This window comes from Hippocampus guttulatus, chromosome 1, assembly GCF_054856545.1.
Source record: "Hippocampus guttulatus isolate MCC_2025c chromosome 1, RoL_Hgut_1.0, whole genome shotgun sequence".
Lineage (NCBI taxonomy): Eukaryota > Metazoa > Chordata > Actinopteri > Syngnathiformes > Syngnathidae > Hippocampus > Hippocampus guttulatus.
Genome location: NC_141261.1, coordinates 19727602 through 19751066, shown reverse-complemented (window position 1 = coordinate 19751066; position 23465 = coordinate 19727602). Strand labels below are relative to the sequence as shown.

Genomic DNA, 23465 nt, shown 5'->3' with positions numbered 1-23465 from the left:
AGTACTTTGCGAGATTTCGCAAAGTATTCCAAAGTATTGCGAGATCTCGCAAAGTATTCCAAAGTATTGCGAGATCTCGCAATCTTTATTTATTTATTTTTAAATGCTCGTTGACGTGCTTCCGGGTCATCGTACGTGTAACCGCAAACAACAATGATGGAGCGTGTTCAACCGTTCGTGAGTTTAATAGAATTTTACTTTGAAATTGGCTTGAAATACAAAGACATTAAATCTGTTCTTGATATTAAGTACGGTTTCCAAATAAGCGAAAGACATTTGAAGCGAGTGTTGAACCAAAGAGGACTATTTCGTCGAAAAACGTTCAATGACTTGGGAGTCCTGGTTGACTTCATTCGCAACCAATTGCAGCATTCCGGACAACTACACGGTTACAGGTGGATGTACAGTAAGTGCAGAGAATATGGACTTCTTGTCAGGAAAGAGGACGTTCGTCTGGTCCTGAAAGAGTTGGATCCGAGAGGAGTGTCGTTAAGGCAAGCAAGACGTCGGAGACGGCGAAACTACTTCTCCAAAGGGCCAAATTTTATATGGCACATGGACTCCTATGACAAACTGAAGCAATTTGGAATTTGTATCAATGGGGCTATTGATGGTTTTTCAAGGAAAATAATGTGGCTCAATGCCTACATAACAAGTAGTGACCCGAAGTTGATTGGAGGTTACTACATCGACGTTGTGCACCGTTTGGGGGGTTGTCCTCGAATCGTTCGAGCTGATCTTGGGACTGAAAATGGTCACGTTAAAGGCCTCCAAAGAATGAGAGACTAAATAAGATCGAGGAAAAAATGTGTACTGGGTGGATCTCCAAGTGTGCTCCAAAACCATGATGAGAGAATGGCACGACTTAAAAATGTTTCTGCTGAAAAGACTCACAATTTTGAGATTGATGTTTGTAAGAATTTGTCAATGTGAATAAAATGTGTTCCAAATCATTCTTAAGAGTTTTTTTAAACACAAGAAACCACCTTGCTGTCGAAAGTGAGGAGTGACAATTACGTAGTCATCATTTACAGGCAGGTGAAAATTCAATTGGGATGATGTACAATTATGCAGGAATACTCTTCAGCATCCACGTTGGTTAAGTATTTGTGGATAAAGTCAGCAACCAAGAAAGAATGTTTATTTACACCAATAATGCTTTGACAAACAAACATTTTATATTGTAGATCAAATACATTGTCCTTATACAGGAAGAAAAACAGCAGATAAAGTTTTATTATCTTAAAGAGTAGCAGTGAGGGCCTCTCTGAGGTGTAAATACAAGTTCACAGCCTGAAATGGATCTTTTGGTGACATTAGATCGGACTGGGCCATTAAAAAAAGCACACAATGAAAATACATCCGGATCACAAGGCATGGTCAAACAAAAGACACACTGGCTTTTGCACAGTTGAACTTGTTCATTTTCAACTGGGGAGAGGAAGTCCCTTGTACCATAAAGTTCAGGTAACGCATACATCACGTTGGGCCGACCACTGGGGACATTTATGTTCTTTGAGGGCCTGATGAGATGGCTGTTCCAAACTAGGGCCGTGTCATCCAACTCATCCTGTTGAAAATAATATACAGACAGATTAAATAAGCGTTGCACAGTCATATCAGCTTTTATGAGCAACAAATTTTAGCATGAAGCTGCATTTTTTGTCTCACTCCTCCCCTCTCATGTGTGCCACATCTCACCACTCCCCACTTTTCCTTCACCTTCACCCTGTGATAACACACCATTATCTTCTTTCCTTCTTTCGTGTTCCTGTACACTTTCCCATCAACTCACTCTCGTATACAAAAATACACATTTAATTAATGAGTCTATCAGAACGTATGAACTCACCTGAATAAGTCCTATGCAACAAAATTGTAGGATGTTTTTGTCCAGAAATCCACCATCAAAGAAGCCATTGTCTCTGAGGTCTGTGAAGAGGGATAACCAGAACTCCATGCACTGGCTGCGAAGAAACCGCCACCAATATTCAATTCTTTGATTGGCGGTGCTGGCTCCATCCAAGTAACTGTCAAGAGTGCTGCCTGGCGGTATTGGCACCAGGAAACGCTGGAAGCCTTTAACGTGACCATTTTCAGTTACCGTACTTAATATCAAGAACAGATTTAATGTCTTTGTATTTCAAGCCAATTTCAAAGTAAAATTCTATTAAACTCAGGAACGGTTGAACACGCTCCATCATTGTTGTTTGCGGTTACACGTACGATGACCCGGAAGCACGTCAACGAGCATTAAAAATAAATAAATAAAGTTTGCGAGATCTCGCAATACTTTAGACTTTGCGAGATCTCGCAATACTTTGGAAGACTTTGCGAGGTCTCGCAATACTTTGGAAGACTTTGCGAGATCTCGCAAAGTTTTTTTTTTTCCCTTCCATGTCCCCTTAGGGTCTCCGTAGCTCCGTACTATGTGGCGTTATGGAGCAGAGTATTTCTTTTCGTCATTCAAATGAAGTTAGTTTTGGAACAATACTCTGGCCCGGTTTTGGTTACGTCATCGCTGTCGCATAATTTGAACGTACCGGGTCGACGCAGGCGAGCCATCGAGCTTGCGTAATAAATATTAAACAAATAAATGAACCGCAATAGCATTCTGTTGTTTTAAGATGAGTGTATTTTATAAAGAAAATTATATATTTCTGCCAAGTTAACCAATCAAATCATTCACTATTTTTCAAGGTGCATCGTGAGAGTAAGATAGGGAGGACGGTGGGGTGTGGGGTCAGTTTTGGACTGATGTCCCAAAAAGGGAGACCAGTGGTAAAATTAGGGAGCACCAAAATCTCTGGGAATCCCAGTGTTAAAATGAAGGGCTGTCAGCCTGATAAACACTGAGTGTGTGTGTGTGTGTGTGTGTGTGTGTGTGTGTGTGTGAGGTACTAATAGGTATTTCGACCATTCCTTTTCCCCCAAAAAATAAAGAAAGAAGAAGCTCTAAATATAATCTATCTATCCATTTTCAACACCACTTATCCTGAACAGGGTCATGGAGAGTTTCTGGAGCCTGTCCCAGCTGTTAGTATACTTTATTTTTAAGTATTAGTATACTTTATCCTTATACTAATTGTGTTGACTTTTTAATGTCTTGAATTTGTAAAAAAACAAAAAAAGCAAAAAACAATCATATTTTTATTTTTCACTAATTAAGGGTTCGGTGAATGTGCATATGAACTGATTGGGTTTGATACCTCTACCACAAGGTTAATAAATGCATTTTTTTATGTCTTGAATTTGTAAAAAAACAAAAAAAGCAAAAAACAATCATATTTTTATTTTTCACTAATTAAGTGTTCGGTGAATGTGCATATGAACTGATTGGGTTTGATACCTCTACCGCAAGGTTAAGAACCACTGCTATAATTAAAACAACATAAAAATGTCTCGTCAAAGTAAACACTCTGTTATGGCACGACCTTTAAAAAAAAATTGGCTTCCTGATGATTTCATATCAATAAATAACATAAATAAACCATGCACCAGAAGTGCGCTTGCTCTGTACAGTAAAGATTCTCCATAACTTCACATTCACATACTTCCTCGACACAAAATACTGTTTTAGTTTGAGCCAGGGCTTTGGCATATTGTGGCATCTTAGCACATTGAAGAAAGAACTAAAAAAACAAATACAACAACAACAAAAAAAGATGAAGAGACACATTTGTAAATGGCAAACCATGAGTGGACACTATGTTACAAATCCAAATAAATGGGAACAATATGTGTCCTGTCTTTTCACATCGTGGCCTCTCTCGAACCTTTTTTTTTTTTTAATCTACACTGACTGACATCTTCTGCCTCTTTTCAGGTGCCTTGACCGCCTTCATCGCAGGCTTTGTTAAAATCCGCTGGAATATCTGGTCAGAGCTTGTCATTGGTGTGATCACAGCAGTGCAAGCTGGCCTGCTTCTTCTCATGGGCACCACTGACAACATCTGGGTCTGTTACGTGGCCTACGTACTCTTCAGGAGCTTCTACCAGTTCCTGGTGCCGATTGCTACGTGAGTGCGCTGCAGTCATATTTGCATATCAAGTGGCCCAAGGACAACCATGGTGGGTCTGATGGAGGGGGGGGGGGGTTTGATGTGCAGTTTCCAGATTGCGTCGTCACTCACCAAGGAGCTTTGTGCCTTGGTTTTTGGCATCAACACTTTCCTGGGGACCATCCTGAAGAGCGTCATCAACCTGATTTTTTCCGACAAGAGGGGGCTGGCTTTGGATGTGCACAGCCAGGTATGTGGACACGGAACAAGAACTTGGACAACATGGTTCATAGATGTCATGCTATTTGCTCACATGTCATGGATGTTTTCTCAGGACTGACGTCGTGTTTAGATCTTTGTTTGCTTCTTTTTTTTTGAGGGGGGGGGCACTCATCTCATACTTACTTTAGCGATCAAAAGTTTGGAAACACCTTCAAATTCAACCAGAGAAACGCACATTAAAAGGTCAAGAAATTCAAGTTATTAACTCTTGATAATACACAGCGGTGAACTGAAAGTCATTCCAGGTTATTAAACATCATCCACATCGTAAAGCGGAATGAGAAAATAGCAAGATGTGCAAAGCTATTATCGGGCAGAAAGTGCCTGTAGGAATCTAAATGATAAAACATTGTGTTTTAACCAACCAAATAACTCCCATTAATGTCTTTATAATGTTTTTGATTTAAGTATCAATCTGCAATTCAGGACATTTTAAAATAATAAAAACAAACAAACACTGAATTATAGGATCTTTCCAAACTTTTGACTGGTACTGCAAGTCAGAGCTGAAATTTAAATCTAGAACCTCCTGGCTGTGACTTGACATGTTGCCCTATTTGTGCAACTTTAAAACTATTCTTGCAACCTTGTCTAATTTAGGCTCCGTGTAATTGTTGCCTTTCTGCTTTTTTTCTTTCTTTTACAGTTTCTTGTGTACTTTATTTACTTCGCCCTGCTGACCGTTGGCTACTTAGCAAGCGCAGTGGTCGTCATCTTCTGTCACTTTAGAAAGCAGCCCAAGAGGCAAGGAATCGACCAACAGCCCAAGTCTACTGAACTCAGCAACATGGTCCCTGAGGCAGAACCTTTGTCCAATGGCAAAAATTCCGAGACATAGCAGTCACCACCGACTGTATTAATGAGCCATAATCATGCTCAAGTGCCTCAACTGCTGGCTGATACAGGAGCCTGGGTTTACTTTAAAAAAAATTTAATTCAGTGCACTTAATGACAAAGTTCAATGTTGATGGCCCGAATGAGCCGAGTTTGATTGTCCTGATTCAGTGACGACGAATTAATGATTCCATTGTGATCATGACAGAACTGCTGCTATCATCTGTGATGTTTATATCCATGAAATCACTCCATTGGATTTAGTTTAGGTCTGTATCAATAATCTAACATTAACGTCGCTTTAGTTTAGAAGATCCCTTCAGTGTCATCCCAGCGTTGATGGTGATAGTTGCACATTTTTATGAAGACTTTTTTTAGAGGAAAAATATCCAATGAAATAGGATAGACACAGAAGAAAACGCATTGGAAGAAATTACAATTGTTTTATGGAGACTTAAATTTGCATTTGTTTCCGGTTCACGGCCTTGCAGGTTTTCTGATGTTTGGTGATAGGATTGTTGCTTTTACTCCCACACGCACTTGGGCTGGACACTTATCAGAATGTAGTGATTCCAAATGCAACAGGAACATTTTGCAGCTTTTTTAAAAAAAAATTTTCTGTTGTTTCGAAGCAATGACTGGAGTACATGAGATGACTGTTTTTGAGTAGGATTATACAGGACTCAGAGTGTGAGATTTAAGTTAATGTTACAATATACCTTGTATCTTATGTTATCAGTGAGTTTGTCTGAATGTTGTAAAACAAACTTAATCAGGTGTTTATATTTTTTCAGTATTTTTGTGTACGATTAAAGCGAGTAGATAACATTCGAATCCCCAGCCTCAGTTTGTGTACTGGCATGTCCATGTTGGTTGTTTGGTCAGCTTTTTCTGACCAGCACCCCTCATCGTGTTTAGTTTTTTTAACCGTCGAAGCTATTTTTGCAGCTGCAGCCTTGAATTTTACATGCCAATCATAAAACAAATTTGACCACGCAAACGAGTTTGTGTCCCAATGGCCAACTCGCCAGTTACAAGACCACATGCGGCAATACAGCTTGTAATCAGAAAGCTATGATGCCGTTTCCTTAATTTGAAGCAGTTTCTTTACAGAGGACACATTGTACAAGATGTATTGACTGGCTGCTTTCACATAGTTCAAGTGGAAATTGACAACATGCTCCAACGTTTTAGTGTTTTATTAGACAGCAATATACGATGCATCTACTTGGACTCATTTGCAAACCAAAATAAGATTGAATGACCAAAGGGAATGTGTGCAAGGCAGTCTACAACAATTGCTGTGGTGTCACTTTAAAAGCATATCATAAAACCCAAAGTAGTTTGACAAGGGGTGAAACATAATCATGATTTAAAGGACATGCAAAAAAAACAAGTAGCATCAAATGAGTTCCAAACATTAGTGTTAAAAGAAGTCAGGTGTATAAAAAATGCTCTCAGAACTGCTCAGTGATGTGATTGTTGATGGACAAACGTTTGACCCCGCATCTGCTCCCTCACATCAGTGCATTCCCACTCCACAGTTGCGCTGTAACCAAAGTACATCCTCAGATGACACAGCCTGTGTCGCCCTGTCACCCTGGTGCTGACCCGTGTTGCAATGTTGGCCAACAATATAGCACACGCTAGAGGATTTCCTGGTATTGTCTCGGGTTCACGTTTCAGTCCTATTGCCTGGTTTCCCTTTTTACTTGGACACACACACACACACACACACACACACACACACACACACACACACACACACACACACACACACACAGTAGCGTAAAACTTGAAGCGTGTGCAACTGTTAAGAGAGTGATCTCGGGTTTTGGGCCATCTACGTCATTGGTGTTTCCTCTGTAAAAGACAAAGAGTAAAGCGTTGCATTGTGACATAACTTGTTTAAAGTGGAGATTTTCAGAGTCGTACCTCCCGCTTGTGCTTTCTCTTGATGAGTCGTGGTGCCGTTTGATTCATTTGCGGCTCCATCTACAGAACATTTGTGTTTTTGTCATACGGCATTTTAAAAGTTTGAAATCAATACAATGGTTGACACTTACATTGCCTCTCTTCCTTCCTCCAGAAGTCTGTGGTGGTAAAGGAGACAAAAAAGGCGATTGCGTATCTTTTTTTTTTTTTTATGGAAAAGGACCCTTAAAAGCAGCCCCAACATAATTTCAATGATTAATTGGCCACGAGCCTCAACTTTTTGGGGATATTGAGACCGTTTACCGTATTTTGCAGATGGCAAGTTACTCTGGAGTATAAGTAACACCAGTCAAAAAATTAATCATGAAGAAGGAAAAAAACATAAGTCGCTCCAGAATACAAGTAAAATTCCCTAATTGAATTGATGACAGCAAACAAGTTCTGTTTGGAAGTACAGAAAAAGTTTTTGTTTTTTAGTTTCAACTGGCTTACCTTAACTAGAACATACGTCGCATTAAGAAAGAAAGAAAGCCTTTATTAGTCTCGCAATGGAGAAATTCCCAATTCACAGCAGCAAAGTTATGAAAGGAAGAAGTAGAACAACAAAATATAGGAGCTGCTGGAAAGGCAGCCACTCTCGCGGCGCCATTTTGAAGTCAAAATAACAAAAATAACACAACACAACACATAGGACACAGACAGTCGTGCAATCTTCACCACTTTTCTGCATACACTTTGCTGTCTGAAGCAGTTATAGATGAAAGAGGAGAGGATCAAAGTGTCCTTTCACCAGTGGATCAGAGACGTCATGCTGAAAATGTGCACACGTCTGCTACAAGCTAACTTTTGAAAGATTATGGCCAAAAGGTAAAATCCTGGAACTGTAAGAAGGTGAATCCTTGTTCTGGTGGATAACGCATGCAAAATGAAGTGGCGGTAAAGCTCCAAAAGTATATGCCAACCTCCAAAACAAAATAGAAGAAGCAGTAGTCATGTCAGCTAAAGTGTGACGTATCGCCAGTTTAGCATACAGAATTAACCAATCAGGATGTATGCAATAACTGACCAGAATTCTACATTTGGCCACAATGCAACACCTTTTAAACTTTGGGGGAAAAAAACCCTCAACAACTTTGAAGTTGAAGTTTCAAAACCAACTAAAACTTGTTTGCTGCTGTCAACAGGATTGGGGAAGAGGGATTTTAGGTGCCAGTCCAACATCTAATTTTAATACATACCAATTGCACCTAAGTACAAGTTGAAGGATCAGCCAAACTATTTAATAAGTGCGACTTTTGTAGTCTGAAAAATAGGGTATATTAAAATGTTGAAAAGCGTTCTGCTTTATACTGACCTGCTTCCCACGGCATGAAGGCTAAAAATTGGGAAGGATAAAAATGAAAGGTTTGCACTCACCATATAAGAAGAATAAAGTCAAGTTGAGTTTTAACTTCCATGCTTACCGTACCTTTTTGGAAGAACCACATCCCTATGTGAGATGAACAGATATTAGAATCTCAGAAAACAACATTTGAATTATGAATACATTTCCCCTATCAGAAATGATGGATCAACCTGGATCAAACTGTTGCCATGGACCCTTTAAGAACTGTAAATTACACTAGAGTTGATGACTGACATACAAGCATGCAGAAGGAGATGGCTAAAATAGTCACAAAGAACGTCAAAGTTAAAAATTGATAAAAATCAAGATGGTAGCTTGAGCTCTATATTTTTCTTGTCTTACCTGTTCTACATTTGTGAATGAGCACCAGCACCACCACTACAGTCAGGAGACAGATGAAGACTGTCAGGCCCGTGTTGACCTTCAGGCCCGCTTCGCTCTCTGTTGAAACAAAAACAGTCCCCCTTTATTATTTTTTTTAAACGACACAATTAACTGCACACTGTGTTGTGTCAATTTACCATTGAAGAACGGGCTGCGAGTAGACAAGCTGGATTTTATGCTGACTGGATTCTGCAGTTCGCACATGAAATCGCCTGCGCTTGAAGTGTCCTGAGAGAGGAACGAAGGCACAAAGAGCCGAGTGACATGTTTATACAGCCCAAAAGTATCCGCAGACTTTCAATGATAACTTTAAAAGCAAGGGACCTGTAAAACCTTCGTATCATTTGCATTTCATCGTTTCAAACTTTTTTTTTTGACCTGCCGATTTAGCATTCAGCATTCTGGCTGATCTTTCAAGGCTCACAGAACGGTGTTTTATGAATGTTTTGTATGTAAACACAGAAAGTTAAAAAAAAAAGAACCTTGTTCGATTTCAAAAGTCATCAGCAGTAAAACATGGGTTGGTTTCCACCCAAATCACCTATTTCGTATGAAAAAGATTTTGTGGTATTTCATGCACGACAGTGACTTTGATACTATTTGGCTTAAATGATGTCTTAAACACCTGAACAGTCATTTTCTTCTCTAAAATAACAACAAAAATGCACGTTTGATGGCAAAATAATGTATAGAAGACAATGAATCACCAGTGTAACAATTTTACATCTGAAATCAAACTTTACCATGCTACTTTACCATACTACTACATACCGTGGTAAGAGTAGTAGTATTTATTAGTGTGTGTGGATACCATGCAAGTGTTCGTGTGTGTGTATGCACGTACATATGTCATCGCTTCAACTTCTAATGTAAATAATCTGTCAATCTTTTCGGACACTATTTACGACAATAAATTTAATATGACAAACACTTTGATCAATCAGAAGCAGCTTGTAAACATCGCATTTCCAATGTTTTAGGAGCTTACACTATGTGGTGAAGACACACAATGAGCTCATCCTAATGAGATCCAATGCTGCCATCTGCGGCCGTAGGTCTTTTGTTTTTTTTCTGTTTTACTTTCCCAGTTTATGCTCAAACCAGAGCTGGCTGAAACTCTTCTCCACCCGTTCATGCACAGTATTAGACCTTTTGAATGATGTGCTTCATGGATGAGTTGGTCTCCAAGGAATCGCCAAACTTCCAGGTGTAGGTGACAGGTTGAGCTCCCGTGGTGTTGCCAGCGCATGTCAAAGTGCAAATTGTCCTCTCATCATCACAGGATGTTAAGACAGTGGGCTGGGGAACAGGCACTAATGATGAAACAAAAAGAGTGATGACACTTTGGTTGTTGTAGCATCTCTTTGGCAATGTTTAATGCATTAAACGGGCATTGGACCACAAACAGTGCAGCAGCTCATAGGACGTCATATGTTCTTGATCTTCAACAAAAAATGACTAATGTAGCAGGTTGCTGAGTCACTTACAGTAGTAATGTTTTTTTTTTTTTTTTTAAATATTGTCTGCATGACTATTATACTTCACCCTTGTGGAGAGCCACAATGAATTAATCCTTAGGCACAAATCTTAAATCTTTGTCTTCCATTTAATTATGTCATTACTATGTTATTATGTCAAATGTCTGTGGGTTCTGTTTTTCTGATTACACACATTTTTTTTTTTTTTTTTTTTAAATCTTGGGGTTTTTGGAGAGGCTGGAATAGATGAATAGCATATCCATTAATTTCCAAAAGGAAAGATGATTTAAGATAAAACCCCAATTCCAATGAAGTTGGGATTTTGTGTTAAACAAGTAAAAACACAATACAATAATTTGCAAATCATGTTCAACTAATATTTCATCGACTACACTGCAAACAATATTTACTGAATGTTGAAACACAGTGTACCCTGTCCCGGATTTTTGGGAACATGTTGAAGACATAAAATTCTAAGTTAATGATGATCTGCTAAAAACAATAGCCGATCAGTTTGAACATTAAGTATCTTGTCTTTGTAGTGTCTTCAATCAAGTATAGGTTGAACATGATTTGCAAATTCATTGTATTTCGTTCTTGTTTCTGTTTAACACAGTGTCCCATCTTTAGAAGTCACAAGCATAGTCCCGGATAAATGAAACCTGTAACTCAAGGAAGCACTGTAATTTACTTTTCTGTTGCTCAGATTAATGGCACAGACCTGCTCCTTTGAAATATAGCGCTTATGTTTGCTAGCCACTGTGTTTTACAATTGTAAATTTTTAAAAACTTAAATCTTTTGCAGGTATATCTGCTGGCACAGCCCCAGAAACAAGTTGTTTTATTTTTTCCATCCTTGTTTTCAGTTCAAGTCAACGGTAGTCAGTTGCTTTGACCCACCCCGAAGTACCCGGGCACCTATTTAGAAAACATTACAAGGACAATATACTTACAAATAACGGCAAGATGAGTTTGGGTGGCAGAGACAAAGTTGATTTCAGGTGTGTATGTGCCACTGTCATTTTGAGTCAATCCCGTGATGGTCAGCTCACCGTTCACATTGTTCAGCGTAGCGCGATCTAAAAGAGAGGCCGGTAAGAAAGAGGCTTTCAGCAAGCGAGATGATCCTTGACGACCCCTTGATTTGATTCCATACTTTTAAATTGACGAAACGCCTCTACACCATCCGTGTCCCACTCGATGGCGATGTCATAACCATGCTTCCACAAGATGCTTGTGAGGGGGCTGGTATCAGGAACTGCATCAGGCCTGAGGACAACGTCATCACCCACCTTCTTGTAAACTTTTGTGGCTGAAAAGGAGAGGAAATCGCAAGAATAAACTCTTTGAGTCTCTCTGTAAACAGATATTTTTGGTCCAGGAACCCCTTACAGGGAAGACATTTTGCCAAGAATGCAGACGACAACTAAACTTAACTACCACGTACAGATCTGCCATAGGAATTACTTTTGGAACATTTCAAGCTATCTAAACATTCACAACCAGATTAATAGGAAGTAAATCGAACACATTTGACTGATTATAATTGAAATATTTATCTGTCGCTAACTGTCATGCACTGCTTCCACAAACAAGAGAGGAGCTAGGTTGTCGGGGGCCAGCTAAACTGGAGTGTGTCCCAAATCGTACACACTGAACGGTTCGCCAGCCTGTTGCAAAGAACAGATAAACAACCATTCACACTTATAATCACACCTATGGACAAGTTACAGTCTTTAATAAACCTAAGAAACATGTTTTTGTAATGTGGGAGTAAACCAGAGTACAAGCAGAAAACCCACGCAAGCATGAAAAGGCCAGAGCTAAGATTCGAATTCCGAGCCTGTGTGGCAGACTTGAGAAACAATTATTCTCGAGAGTCCCCTGTTAAGAACACGTGGATATTTCAAGTGTGAAACTTCAACAACTGTTTTTGTTCTGCTATCTTGTACAAACACTTCAGATGCGCTTTTAAGGTTCGTCTAAAGCCAGTGGTGTCCAAAATCCTCAACTATTTGTCTGAACACCTTTCACAGAAATGTGATTAAATGAACTCGACAATACAATGGATATATACAGTAATAATATGACTGACTTTAGCGTGTTTCAAAAAGTTGAAGAATTTTAAAGTGGCCCTTCCATCCTTCCATTTTCTGTACATGGATCTCAAACGAAAAAGTTTGGACACTCCTGGTCTAACCCATCTATTTACTTATTTATTTTGTGTCCGCTAAATGTCAAGCTAACTAAAATCTCAGCGCTTGTTAACACCGTGAGAACATGAAACCGGCATCTATATGACATACAAAAATCACTTCAGAAACAAACTACACTAAACATTTCGTCGCGAGGGCTTAACTTAAACAGTTTCTTCTGGAAAAAAAAATAAACTGGAGCATACCAGTACAAGTGGCCAGAATCACAGGAATCACCGATAGGCACACCTGCATCTTTGTCGTCAGCTCGGCTATCACAAAGCTGGAAACACGGCAGCCTACGGAGCCCCTAAGGGGACATGGAAGGAAAAAAAATAAAACTTTGCGAGATCTCGCAAAGTAATGCGAGATCTCGCAAAGTATTCCAAAGTATTGCGAGATCTCGCAAAGTACTTTGCGAGATTTCGCAAAGTATTCCAAAGTATTGCGAGATCTCGCAAAGTATTCCAAAGTATTGCGAGATCTCGCAATCTTTATTTATTTATTTTTAAATGCTCGTTGACGTGCTTCCGGGTCATCGTACGTGTAACCGCAAACAACAATGATGGAGCGTGTTCAACCGTTCGTGAGTTTAATAGAATTTTACTTTGAAATTGGCTTGAAATACAAAGACATTAAATCTGTTCTTGATATTAAGTACGGTTTCCAAATAAGCGAAAGACATTTGAAGCGAGTGTTGAACCAAAGAGGACTATTTCGTCGAAAAACGTTCAATGACTTGGGAGTCCTGGTTGACTTCATTCGCAACCAATTGCAGCATTCCGGACAACTACACGGTTACAGGTGGATGTACAGTAAGTGCAGAGAATATGGACTTCTTGTCAGGAAAGAGGACGTTCGTCTGGTCCTGAAAGAGTTGGATCCGAGAGGAGTGTCGTTAAGGCAAGCAAGACGTCGGAGACGGCGAAACTACTTCTCCAAAGGGCCAAATTTTATATGGCACATGGACTCCTATGACAAACTGAAGCAATTTGGAATTTGTATCAATGGGGCTATTGATGGTTTTTCAAGGAAAATAATGTGGCTCAATGCCTACATAACAAGTAGTGACCCGAAGTTGATTGGAGGTTACTACATCGACGTTGTGCACCGTTTGGGGGGTTGTCCTCGAATCGTTCGAGCTGATCTTGGGACTGAAAATGGTCACGTTAAAGGCCTCCAAAGAATGAGAGACTAAATAAGATCGAGGAAAAAATGTGTACTGGGTGGATCTCCAAGTGTGCTCCAAAACCATGATGAGAGAATGGCACGACTTAAAAATGTTTCTGCTGAAAAGACTCACAATTTTGAGATTGATGTTTGTAAGAATTTGTCAATGTGAATAAAATGTGTTCCAAATCATTCTTAAGAGTTTTTTTAAACACAAGAAACCACCTTGCTGTCGAAAGTGAGGAGTGACAATTACGTAGTCATCATTTACAGGCAGGTGAAAATTCAATTGGGATGATGTACAATTATGCAGGAATACTCTTCAGCATCCACGTTGGTTAAGTATTTGTGGATAAAGTCAGCAACCAAGAAAGAATGTTTATTTACACCAATAATGCTTTGACAAACAAACATTTTATATTGTAGATCAAATACATTGTCCTTATACAGGAAGAAAAACAGCAGATAAAGTTTTATTATCTTAAAGAGTAGCAGTGAGGGCCTCTCTGAGGTGTAAATACAAGTTCACAGCCTGAAATGGATCTTTTGGTGACATTAGATCGGACTGGGCCATTAAAAAAAGCACACAATGAAAATACATCCGGATCACAAGGCATGGTCAAACAAAAGACACACTGGCTTTTGCACAGTTGAACTTGTTCATTTTCAACTGGGGAGAGGAAGTCCCTTGTACCATAAAGTTCAGGTAACGCATACATCACGTTGGGCCGACCACTGGGGACATTTATGTTCTTTGAGGGCCTGATGAGATGGCTGTTCCAAACTAGGGCCGTGTCATCCAACTCATCCTGTTGAAAATAATATACAGACAGATTAAATAAGCGTTGCACAGTCATATCAGCTTTTATGAGCAACAAATTTTAGCATGAAGCTGCATTTTTTGTCTCACTCCTCCCCTCTCATGTGTGCCACATCTCACCACTCCCCACTTTTCCTTCACCTTCACCCTGTGATAACACACCATTATCTTCTTTCCTTCTTTCGTGTTCCTGTACACTTTCCCATCAACTCACTCTCGTATACAAAAATACACATTTAATTAATGAGTCTATCAGAACGTATGAACTCACCTGAATAAGTCCTATGCAACAAAATTGTAGGATGTTTTTGTCCAGAAATCCACCATCAAAGAAGCCATTGTCTCTGAGGTCTGTGAAGAGGGATAACCAGAACTCCATGCACTGGCTGCGAAGAAACCGCCACCAATATTCAATTCTTTGATTGGCGGTGCTGGCTCCATCCAAGTAACTGTCAAGAGTGCTGCCTGGCGGTATTGGCACCAGGAAACGCTGGAAGCCTTTAACGTGACCATTTTCAGTTACCGTACTTAATATCAAGAACAGATTTAATGTCTTTGTATTTCAAGCCAATTTCAAAGTAAAATTCTATTAAACTCAGGAACGGTTGAACACGCTCCATCATTGTTGTTTGCGGTTACACGTACGATGACCCGGAAGCACGTCAACGAGCATTAAAAATAAATAAATAAAGTTTGCGAGATCTCGCAATACTTTAGACTTTGCGAGATCTCGCAATACTTTGGAAGACTTTGCGAGGTCTCGCAATACTTTGGAAGACTTTGCGAGATCTCGCAAAGTTTTTTTTTTTCCCTTCCATGTCCCCTTAGGGTCTCCGTAGCTCCGTACTATGTGGCGTTATGGAGCAGAGTATTTCTTTTCGTCATTCAAATGAAGTTAGTTTTGGAACAATACTCTGGCCCGGTTTTGGTTACGTCATCGCTGTCGCATAATTTGAACGTACCGGGTCGACGCAGGCGAGCCATCGAGCTTGCGTAATAAATATTAAACAAATAAATGAACCGCAATAGCATTCTGTTGTTTTAAGATGAGTGTATTTTATAAAGAAAATTATATATTTCTGCCAAGTTAACCAATCAAATCATTCACTATTTTTCAAGGTGCATCGTGAGAGTAAGATAGGGAGGACGGTGGGGTGTGGGGTCAGTTTTGGACTGATGTCCCAAAAAGGGAGACCAGTGGTAAAATTAGGGAGCACCAAAATCTCTGGGAATCCCAGTGTTAAAATGAAGGGCTGTCAGCCTGATAAACACTGAGTGTGTGTGTGTGTGTGTGTGTGTGTGTGTGTGTGTGTGAGGTACTAATAGGTATTTCGACCATTCCTTTTCCCCCAAAAAATAAAGAAAGAAGAAGCTCTAAATATAATCTATCTATCCATTTTCAACACCACTTATCCTGAACAGGGTCATGGAGAGTTTCTGGAGCCTGTCCCAGCTGACTTCGGGCTGAAGACGGACTTCACCCAGAACTGGTCACTAGTCAATCGCAGGTCAATATAGCACCATACAACCATTCACACTCACATCCATACCGTCACTGAGTGGGAACCGATCCCAAACTGCCCTCACACAAGTTAGGATATTGTACCACAACATCATCCACGACTCTCTAAATATAATGATTATTATTAATAATAATAATAATTGCAATTGGAATTTTGGAGAGTCACATGAAACAAAAAAAAGTTTTACTCATTCATGTACTATAGTTTGAATAACAACATCAAGCAAACTGAAAAATGTGGCAGTTGTCTTTTTCTCTTTTTTTCCGGTTGTGCATGCATTTAAAAAAATAACTTCTTTGCATTCACATTTCGCTTGACTGAAATGAATAAGAATCTTTGTCAACAATGCAACAAATCAGCATCATGTCATCTGTACTGCGTCCATATTAGGTGGGGTCAGAGGTTCCAGCTGCAGCCACAGGCCACCCTCTGCCCTCAGCACCAGCTGGGGTAGACGGCGAACCTCACCAGATCCAAGTTCTGGGTTCACCCCTGGTGTCAAGTGGAACCTGAGCAATGTCAGTGAAACAACAACACGAAGCTCCGCCAGTGCAAATTTCTGACCGATGCAGTTTCTGTGAAGGTAAAAACAAGCATGTTTTGTTCAAACAGCAAAATCAAGTGTTCTCTGATTTTGCTGAGGTAGGGGTGAAGCAATACCTGGGGCCAGATGAGAAGGGAATAAAAGCGTGGGAAGAGCGGCCCTCTTGGTTGATTGGTTCAAAACGGTAAGGATCAAACTCCTGACAGAGAGTACATGAACACATTCATTTGTGAGTACCTCTGCCTTCCTTACTTGAACTCTGAATAACAAAAGTAACACGTGGCAATTACAGAAACCATCAATACAATACAATACAAAAACACATCTTCATATGTGCAGATTGTTATACAGATGTGTTTTGCTTGTTAGACATGGCTTGCTCTGCCAAACAAATCACAGGAAGAAGAAATGCTGACCTTATTGAGTGCTAACTAGCTGGCCCTGTGAGACGAATTTGAAATCTGATTGGATGAAGGAACAGTCACTTCAGTTATTACATCAGCCAGCACCACTGATTCCGAAATTCTGAAGGGCCTTGGCATATTAGATTGACATGGCAGCACATACAAACTGATGCCCGATTGGACAAAAAAACAACAACAAAAAAACCCAAAACAAAATAGCACAAAATTACTGGAAGTACTGCAGTGGAGAACCCATGACAGGCCATCATTGGTACGAACAGAAATAAGAAAAGTGTATAATTTGTTTCTTACATGTGGATTGGTCCATACAGCAGGGTTGTGGTGTGTCCCATAAATGCTGATTAAACAGATGGCACCTTAGGGTGGGTTATGAAAAAATACTTTTACACAAGTGGACATCCACAAGTCGACTCATCAGATTCAGTCTTTCAATTGTTTCTGTCTCACCTTTGGGTACGGTCTGGTTCCCTGGCAGCGGCATGTCTTGGGTGTACTTCCTTGTCACGGCCTGGACCGGTGAGTGTAACCTCAGCGCCTCTCTGATGCACATGGTGGTGAAGGGAAGGTTGGACAGATCTTCCCTGGGGAGTAAGACATGCAAGTAAGTCACATGGACATTTCAGAGAGAAAGTTTTGGTGTCTTTTCTGACCACTCGATTTCCTGTCTTTCACGCCCCTGCATGAGCTCCAACACCTCCTTCCTGCATTTTTCTTGGTAGTGTGTGTGGCGTGCTAAATTATAAAGCGTCCAGCAAATGGCACTGGCTGTGGTGTCATGACCTGTGGAGAAACATGGCTGCGGTTGGTAAAAGGGAACTCTCAATCCCCAAGCATCCTCATCTGAAAGCCTTACCCGCAAACATGAAGGTGTTGGCCTCAGCTGCGATCTCGTCATCGGTTAAGCCTCGTCCGTCTTCGTCCTGTAAAGTTTAATGCAATGTTTAAATAAGCTTTCTTTATTGCGGTCGTAGACTGAAAACATTTAGTTTTGACGTCAAAAGATGAATATGCGATCAACATTTTAACTTTTATTTCCAGGTACTTAGGGCTGGCTCTGATACACAAACGATATGTTTAAAAAAAAGTTGATGAGTGTACTTAAAATTTCAAGGCAGCAAACTTCAATTAAAATTTTTAATTGAGCAATTCAACAAAGTAGTTGTTTTACTAATGTGAAAATGGGCTTTCCCGCATTTTTAACAAAAAAACAAGAGTTTTTCAGCACTAATTGTAACTTCTATTGCCCCCCCCCCATTCTCCAACTTCAAGATATAAGTAAAAAAAAAAACTCAGCAAACTGTTTTGGAGTAAACAACTTGCTTGCTTTGTTGTGTTAAATAACATTGCTGCCATGAACGTCTATAATTCATATTTTCAAGCTGTTCCAACTGAAGTGACTGTTTTAGCCCCTACAAAATACAAGTTGTGTTTTTTGGAGTGTAGATCAAAACTGATCGAATAACATGTTTTGGAGGAAATAGTTCTCTCTTTGTGTTGTGTATCAGATCCAGATGTAAATAACTACAGTACCTGGAAATGAAAACGGAAATATTGATTGCTCATCTTATATTCAGAAGATGATGTCAACCTCAAAAGTATTCAGTCTCCAGAGAAAACAAACAAATTGACCTTACTTTTCTAATTCTTTTGGAGGGGATTAAAATTATTTTCAACTGTGTCATTGTGCAGTGAAAACCTTGGACAGCAGTATGATGTCCACAAAATCCTTTTTCTTCTGAGATGTCGAGGTGAAATCAGTCTGGTTGAGGAGGGTGCGGCGCTTCTGAACTACTTTGCTTGTAAAACTGCATTAATACATTAGAAACCTTCTGTCACATGATCAATGATGACAAGGCACTCTTTCTAGCAGACTGTTGCTTGAATGTATCCAACTGTGCATGTGTGATACCTGTGCACAATGTTTAAAGCCCTCTTAAAGCGTTTTCCCTCTTGTGTCTTCCAGTAAATCCAGTCCCAGTGGTGCAGAATATTTTGCCGCCGTGCTATTATCTGATCACTCAGCTCCACGATGGCAGACGCGTACTCACTGCTTGACCTGGAGTGAGACGGGCATGCATTAGCAACCAAGCTTAAAAGGTCAAAGGAAGAGAATGGATTACTAGCACATCCTCACTCCTGACAGTTGCTGCTGTAGCTGAAGGCACATTTCAGTAAACTGTCCAATGTCATTAGAGTGACGTGGTCAAATATCTCTACCGTTGTGCTGCCTTTTGCCACCAGACGACGCCACTTATCCTGTGTGACACATGGAAAGGAAGACACACAGTTTCTTCATGCCATATAAAGTCACTGGAAAGTGAAAATAAATCTCTTCAAAAGTTCCATCCATCCATTTTCCATTCCACTTTATCCTCACAAGGGTCATGGGGGGTGCTGGAGCCGATCCCAGCCGTCTTCGGGCAGTAGGCGGAGGACACCCTGAACCCATTGCCAGCCAATCGCAGGGCACACAGAGACGAACAACCATCCACGCTCACACTCACACCGAGGGACAATGTAGAGTGTTCCATTAACCTGCCATGCATGTTTTTGGAACGTGGGAGGAAACCGAAGTACCCGGAGAAAACCCACACATGCCCGGGGAGAACATACAAACTCCACACAGGAAGGCCGGAGCCGGGATCGAACCCACGACCTCTGCACTGTGAGGTCGACGTGCTAACCACTGGACCACCGGGCTGCCCGTCTTCAAAAGTTGCCGCACCAAATTTTTCCTTCCTCCCTCCTCGTGTGCGCACTCATGCATGACAACAACTCACTCGAAAACAGCTGTGTCAGCGAACAATACAAATGGAAAATGAATTTTCGTTGTGTAGGCTAAACAAGCTAGATAGCTGCATGTCACAATTATGCTGGGCCGCTGATTTGAAAGAAGGTACAGTACTCAAGTTACAGTGAGATGAAGGACGAGTCATGCTGAATCCCAAAGCATGTCATTGGGCACCCCAAAAAGATATAAAATCATCCAAACTGGAATGGTGAAAAAAAAAAGTTTCTCGTTTTATATCCACAACCGAGTACTACAGAGTTTTCAGCTTTTGCACATTTTTCAGCAATATCTTTCACACATGTATAATGTATTTTGAACAAATCTCTGACTTTAAATCCATTTACAGGGCCTTTAATTTCATCTACACAATGAAAGATTAAACAATCAATATTCAAAAAATTGTACTATGATTATATGCACTGGTGGTGAACTTGCAGTCTTTCTTAACTTTTATTCTTATTTTATTCTCTTTGAGACAGTGCTTGGGAATCACTGGTTTAGTGGTACATGCTACCAGTTGTTTGATTCCAAGACCGTACGATTGGGAGGGTTGCATTTGTTCTGTAAAAACGATCCCAAAGAAATCATGAGAGTAACTCGTCCTTGTGACCCTTGATGGTGCGAGCCGAAAACAACAAGAGACAGTGATGAATCATAATGCCTATAATCTCACATGCATGGTGTCTGCTGAAGTGTTAAATCTTGCAATGTAGTTCTTCAGTATGTCGAAATGAAAAGCAGGAGTCAGAAGACGCCTCCTGCGGTACCACGCCTCCCCATTGCTGATCAACAGACTCTCCCCTGAGAGACAAGAAAAGCAACATTTGTGTCATTTGGTTTTATTTGTAAGTGCAGAAGACTTAAACATTGTCAATATCCATCCATCCATCCATCCATCCCTTTTCTAATCTCTTTTCCTTCATGGGCGTGCTGGAGCCTATGGCAGCTGTCTTCGGGCAGTAGGCGGGGTACACCCTGAATTGCATGCCAGCCAATCGCAGGGCACACATAAATGAATAACCATTCGCGCTTACAATCACACCTAAGAACAATTTAGAGTGTTCAATCAGCCTGCCATGCATGTTTTTGGAAGGAAACTGGGGTACCCAGAGAAAACCCACACAGGCACAGAGAGAACATGCAAACTCCGCATAGGAAGGCCAAAGCCGCAATCGAGCCCTGCACCTCTGCACTGTGAGGCAGATGTGCAAACCAGTTGTCCACCATGCCGCCCCAACATTATTTGCTATCCTTCTGTCGCGCAATTATTTAAAGACAACACTTTTTTTGGGGTTACATTTGTAAGTTATTCCAAAATGCCCATGATTTGTTTTTAATTGAATTGGTTATACTCATTTTAATCCCTCTGAGGAAAATAAAACATTAAATCCACCTATTACCTTGATTTTTTTGTTTCAACTTATCCACATTTGTTCGCCGAGAACCTGACCTAATTGCTGTTTTTGTGCTCACACCAAAGCAATAAAAATGTTACTTTGTTGGCATCTTGTGGCCTCTTGGCATGCACAAAAACTATTTTTAAATTCCTGTAAAATGAAAATAAAAATGTCTTACAAAGTTGACACACCACAGAGTAGAGCATTGTGAAAATGCCTGTCAAATTTGAATAATAATAATACAAATTATTATTATCGTTTTATAAATCCATGTTTTAATTATTGATGAATGGATAGATTGGTGACATCCACTGATATATTCATAATATATCAGTATAATAACCTTGTCTGTCATTTTATAGGTGTGTAATGTTTTTTATTAACTCTGTTATTTTTTTTTCAGCCTCTCTTAGAGAAATCGCGTGCTTCTACCACCTCCTGTGAAGTGTATGATGTCCATGTTTTAGTTGCAAAATAGGGTTTGATGCATATCCGATAGGGCACTTAGGAAAAAAATATGTTCTCATGTCACCCCCCCAACCCCCTCCCGCACTGGTAACCACTATTACATAACTAGTCATCTTCCTGAGTGTTTTGAAATGTGAAATGTCTTCACTGCAACTCGGCTTACAACATGCTGCATTCTTTTCTTCATCTTTGACTCACCAAGCCATGGACGGAGATGACCATAGATGAACTCATCTTTTACTGTAATAGTGGCTGCGCAGAGGGAGAAAGTAACATTGCTGCAGCTTGAATTGATATTTTCTTTCATAATAAACAATCAGAGTGAAAATATTACATTACCATGTGCGGTTAGCAGAGGTTTGACATAGTCTGGGTGGAAGAGTCTGACCAAATGATAGAAGGGCCCGAGGAACCAGCTGCAGGAATGTTTGTATGTCTGCACTAACTCATCCACTTGGAGCAGACCTTCCTCTGTACTCTGCATCTGATACACAGACAATTAAGAAATGGCTCATTGTAGAAGTCCTCATCAAGCAGGGCACAAAAAAAAAGTTGACAAATTTCTATTTTAAGAGCAGTTATAATGCATGGCTGTATAAACCCCCATGTGACCTACCTTACCCAGGTGACCTATCAGCCAAGAATCCGCATGAGGCTTGCTAAAACAGGACAGCCTATAAGTGAACCAAGCATGTTGAAGCAACAACCTGGTGGTCCAGATTGTAACTATGGTGACCAGTCCTGCAGCAGCCACTTGTAGAACCTGACAAAGGGTGGCCCAGCAGAATACTTGAGAAAAGACGCGCAAGAGGAGAGACATCTTGGCACGAGACAGAGAAAGCAGTTTGGTGGTGACCAGCAATGAAAAAAATTGTTCTGCAATGTTGTTATGTAAACCTGTTTTTTGCAATTATTTGGTCATGAACATCCTCCTTTGTAATCATACTGAGACGCACTGGTTCCTTTTGCTTGGTGTGGCTGTTAGATCCCAAACAAAGCATTTGTTTGACAATGGCTTTGATGATGTTATTTGAAATAATTGTTAATGTGAACAAATTGAGCGTGGCACATTTGCCAACCTTTTCATACATCTGTCTCACAGGTTTAAATTCAGACCTTCGGCATTCTGGCTTCCTCCCACATTCCAAAAACATGCATTTTAGGTTAACTGGTGGCACTAAATTGTACATATACAGTATGTGTATGTGAGTGTAAAAGATTGTCACTATTTGCCTTGTGAACAGTCCACAGTTTGCCTGCATATCCCTCAAAGTCAGCTGGGGTAGGATGCAATATGGATACCTCCACTACAATGAAACATTTCTTTACAGCAAACAATGTCTATTTGTTCATCCGTTTATGCCAATGACATAAAGTGACAGGCAGATCTTCGATCCACACCAGATGGCAGATCAGAAAAAATGGCCTACCTGACTGCAAATCCTGACGTCATCATTATGCCACGCCCCTTAAACGCTGACGTCGCGCAAATTGAGTCTGCGTGCGTGTGTGTGGGTGTGCGTGTGTGCGAGAGAGAAAGAGAGAGAGAGAAAACGCTTTGCCTGAAAAAGTATACTTTATCAAACCCATTTATTTCTTTACATTATCTTTTGTTATGTTTTTAAATGTATATATTACAAGCTGATTCTGTATACGCACATCACGAGACCAAACGGGAAAACGGGTTCGCTAACTTGCTCGCTCGTTACTCGCTAGCATTGTATATGCTGCGACAACGAGCAGAACTAAAGGGACTTGTTAAACATTTTTTTTATGGTTGGTGTCTTTGGAGAAAAATGCTACAGATATGATA

General features: G+C 40.3%; 3 protein-coding genes, 1 long non-coding RNA gene and 3 pseudogenes across 4 annotated transcripts; 3 read left to right on the top strand and 4 right to left on the bottom strand.

Annotated features, from left to right (window-relative positions):
* The first annotated feature begins 102 nt into the window (after window positions 1–102).
* LOC147210850 (uncharacterized) lies at window positions 103–953 on the top strand (annotated as a pseudogene).
* Window positions 954–1114: 161 nt separating this feature from the next.
* LOC147210849 (uncharacterized) lies at window positions 1115–2140 on the bottom strand (annotated as a pseudogene).
* A 1667-nt stretch (window positions 2141–3807) lies between these two features.
* On the top strand, window positions 3808–5951 carry LOC147210848 (reduced folate transporter-like). The gene is made up of 3 exons (XM_086117260.1): window positions 3808–4019; window positions 4110–4251; window positions 4930–5951. The coding sequence occupies exons 1-3, from the start codon at window positions 3934–3936 to the stop codon at window positions 5119–5121; spliced, it is 420 nt and encodes a 139-aa protein (XP_085973386.1). The 5' UTR covers window positions 3808–3933; the 3' UTR covers window positions 5122–5951.
* Window positions 5952–6298: 347 nt separating this feature from the next.
* LOC147210847 (uncharacterized) lies at window positions 6299–12874 on the bottom strand. The gene is made up of 11 exons (XM_086117249.1): window positions 12721–12874; window positions 11476–11631; window positions 11273–11398; window positions 9991–10154; window positions 8979–9069; window positions 8800–8898; window positions 8521–8541; window positions 8407–8427; window positions 7184–7210; window positions 7053–7112; window positions 6299–6980 (listed from the first exon to the last, which is right to left on the bottom strand). The coding sequence occupies exons 1-11, from the start codon at window positions 12767–12769 to the stop codon at window positions 6961–6963; spliced, it is 834 nt and encodes a 277-aa protein (XP_085973375.1). The 5' UTR covers window positions 12770–12874; the 3' UTR covers window positions 6299–6960.
* A 1163-nt stretch (window positions 12875–14037) lies between these two features.
* Window positions 14038–15063, bottom strand: LOC147210846 (uncharacterized; annotated as a pseudogene).
* Window positions 15064–15123: 60 nt separating this feature from the next.
* Window positions 15124–20220, top strand: LOC147210845 (uncharacterized). The gene is made up of 5 exons (XR_015101571.1): window positions 15124–16012; window positions 16418–16610; window positions 16674–16755; window positions 17472–17597; window positions 18960–20220. It is a non-coding gene; the product is annotated as an uncharacterized LOC147210845 (long non-coding RNA).
* On the bottom strand, window positions 16194–22497 carry cyp4f3 (cytochrome P450, family 4, subfamily F, polypeptide 3). Its single transcript, XM_086117237.1, has 13 exons — window positions 22269–22497; window positions 21992–22136; window positions 21851–21904; window positions 20461–20588; window positions 19131–19252; window positions 18906–19052; window positions 18693–18801; window positions 17850–17916; window positions 17647–17776; window positions 17444–17577; window positions 17288–17352; window positions 16688–16770; window positions 16194–16602 (listed from the first exon to the last, which is right to left on the bottom strand). The coding sequence occupies exons 1-13, from the start codon at window positions 22470–22472 to the stop codon at window positions 16389–16391; spliced, it is 1602 nt and encodes a 533-aa protein (XP_085973363.1). The 5' UTR covers window positions 22473–22497; the 3' UTR covers window positions 16194–16388.
* Between the last annotated feature and the right edge of the window lie 968 nt (window positions 22498–23465).

Excerpts from the sequence above, each read along its gene's own strand:
- cyp4f3 (XM_086117237.1), bottom strand. The coding sequence starts at position 22,472 with ATGTCTCTCCTCTTGCGCGTCTTTTCTCAAGTATTCTGCTGGGCCACC. Across the intron at positions 19,053-19,130 it reads TACAGCAGCAACTGTCAGGA|GTCAAGCAGTGAGTACGCGT; the intron begins GTGAGGATGTGC and ends GTCTCACTCCAG. Across the intron at positions 17,578-17,646 it reads GAAAGACAGGAAATCGAGTG|GGAAGATCTGTCCAACCTTC; the intron begins GTCAGAAAAGAC and ends CTTACTCCCCAG.
- LOC147210848 (XM_086117260.1), top strand. The coding sequence starts at position 3,934 with ATGGGCACCACTGACAACATCTGGGTCTGTTACGTGGCCTACGTACTC. Across the intron at positions 4,020-4,109 it reads TTCCTGGTGCCGATTGCTAC|TTTCCAGATTGCGTCGTCAC; the intron begins GTGAGTGCGCTG and ends TTTGATGTGCAG. Across the intron at positions 4,252-4,929 it reads CTTTGGATGTGCACAGCCAG|TTTCTTGTGTACTTTATTTA; the intron begins GTATGTGGACAC and ends TTTCTTTTACAG.
- LOC147210847 (XM_086117249.1), bottom strand. The coding sequence starts at position 12,769 with ATGCAGGTGTGCCTATCGGTGATTCCTGTGATTCTGGCCACTTGTACT. Across the intron at positions 11,399-11,475 it reads GGCGTTTCGTCAATTTAAAA|ATCGCGCTACGCTGAACAAT; the intron begins GTATGGAATCAA and ends CCTCTCTTTTAG. Across the intron at positions 7,211-8,406 it reads CTTCATGCCGTGGGAAGCAG|ACTTCTGGAGGAAGGAAGAG; the intron begins GTCAGTATAAAG and ends TTACCACCACAG.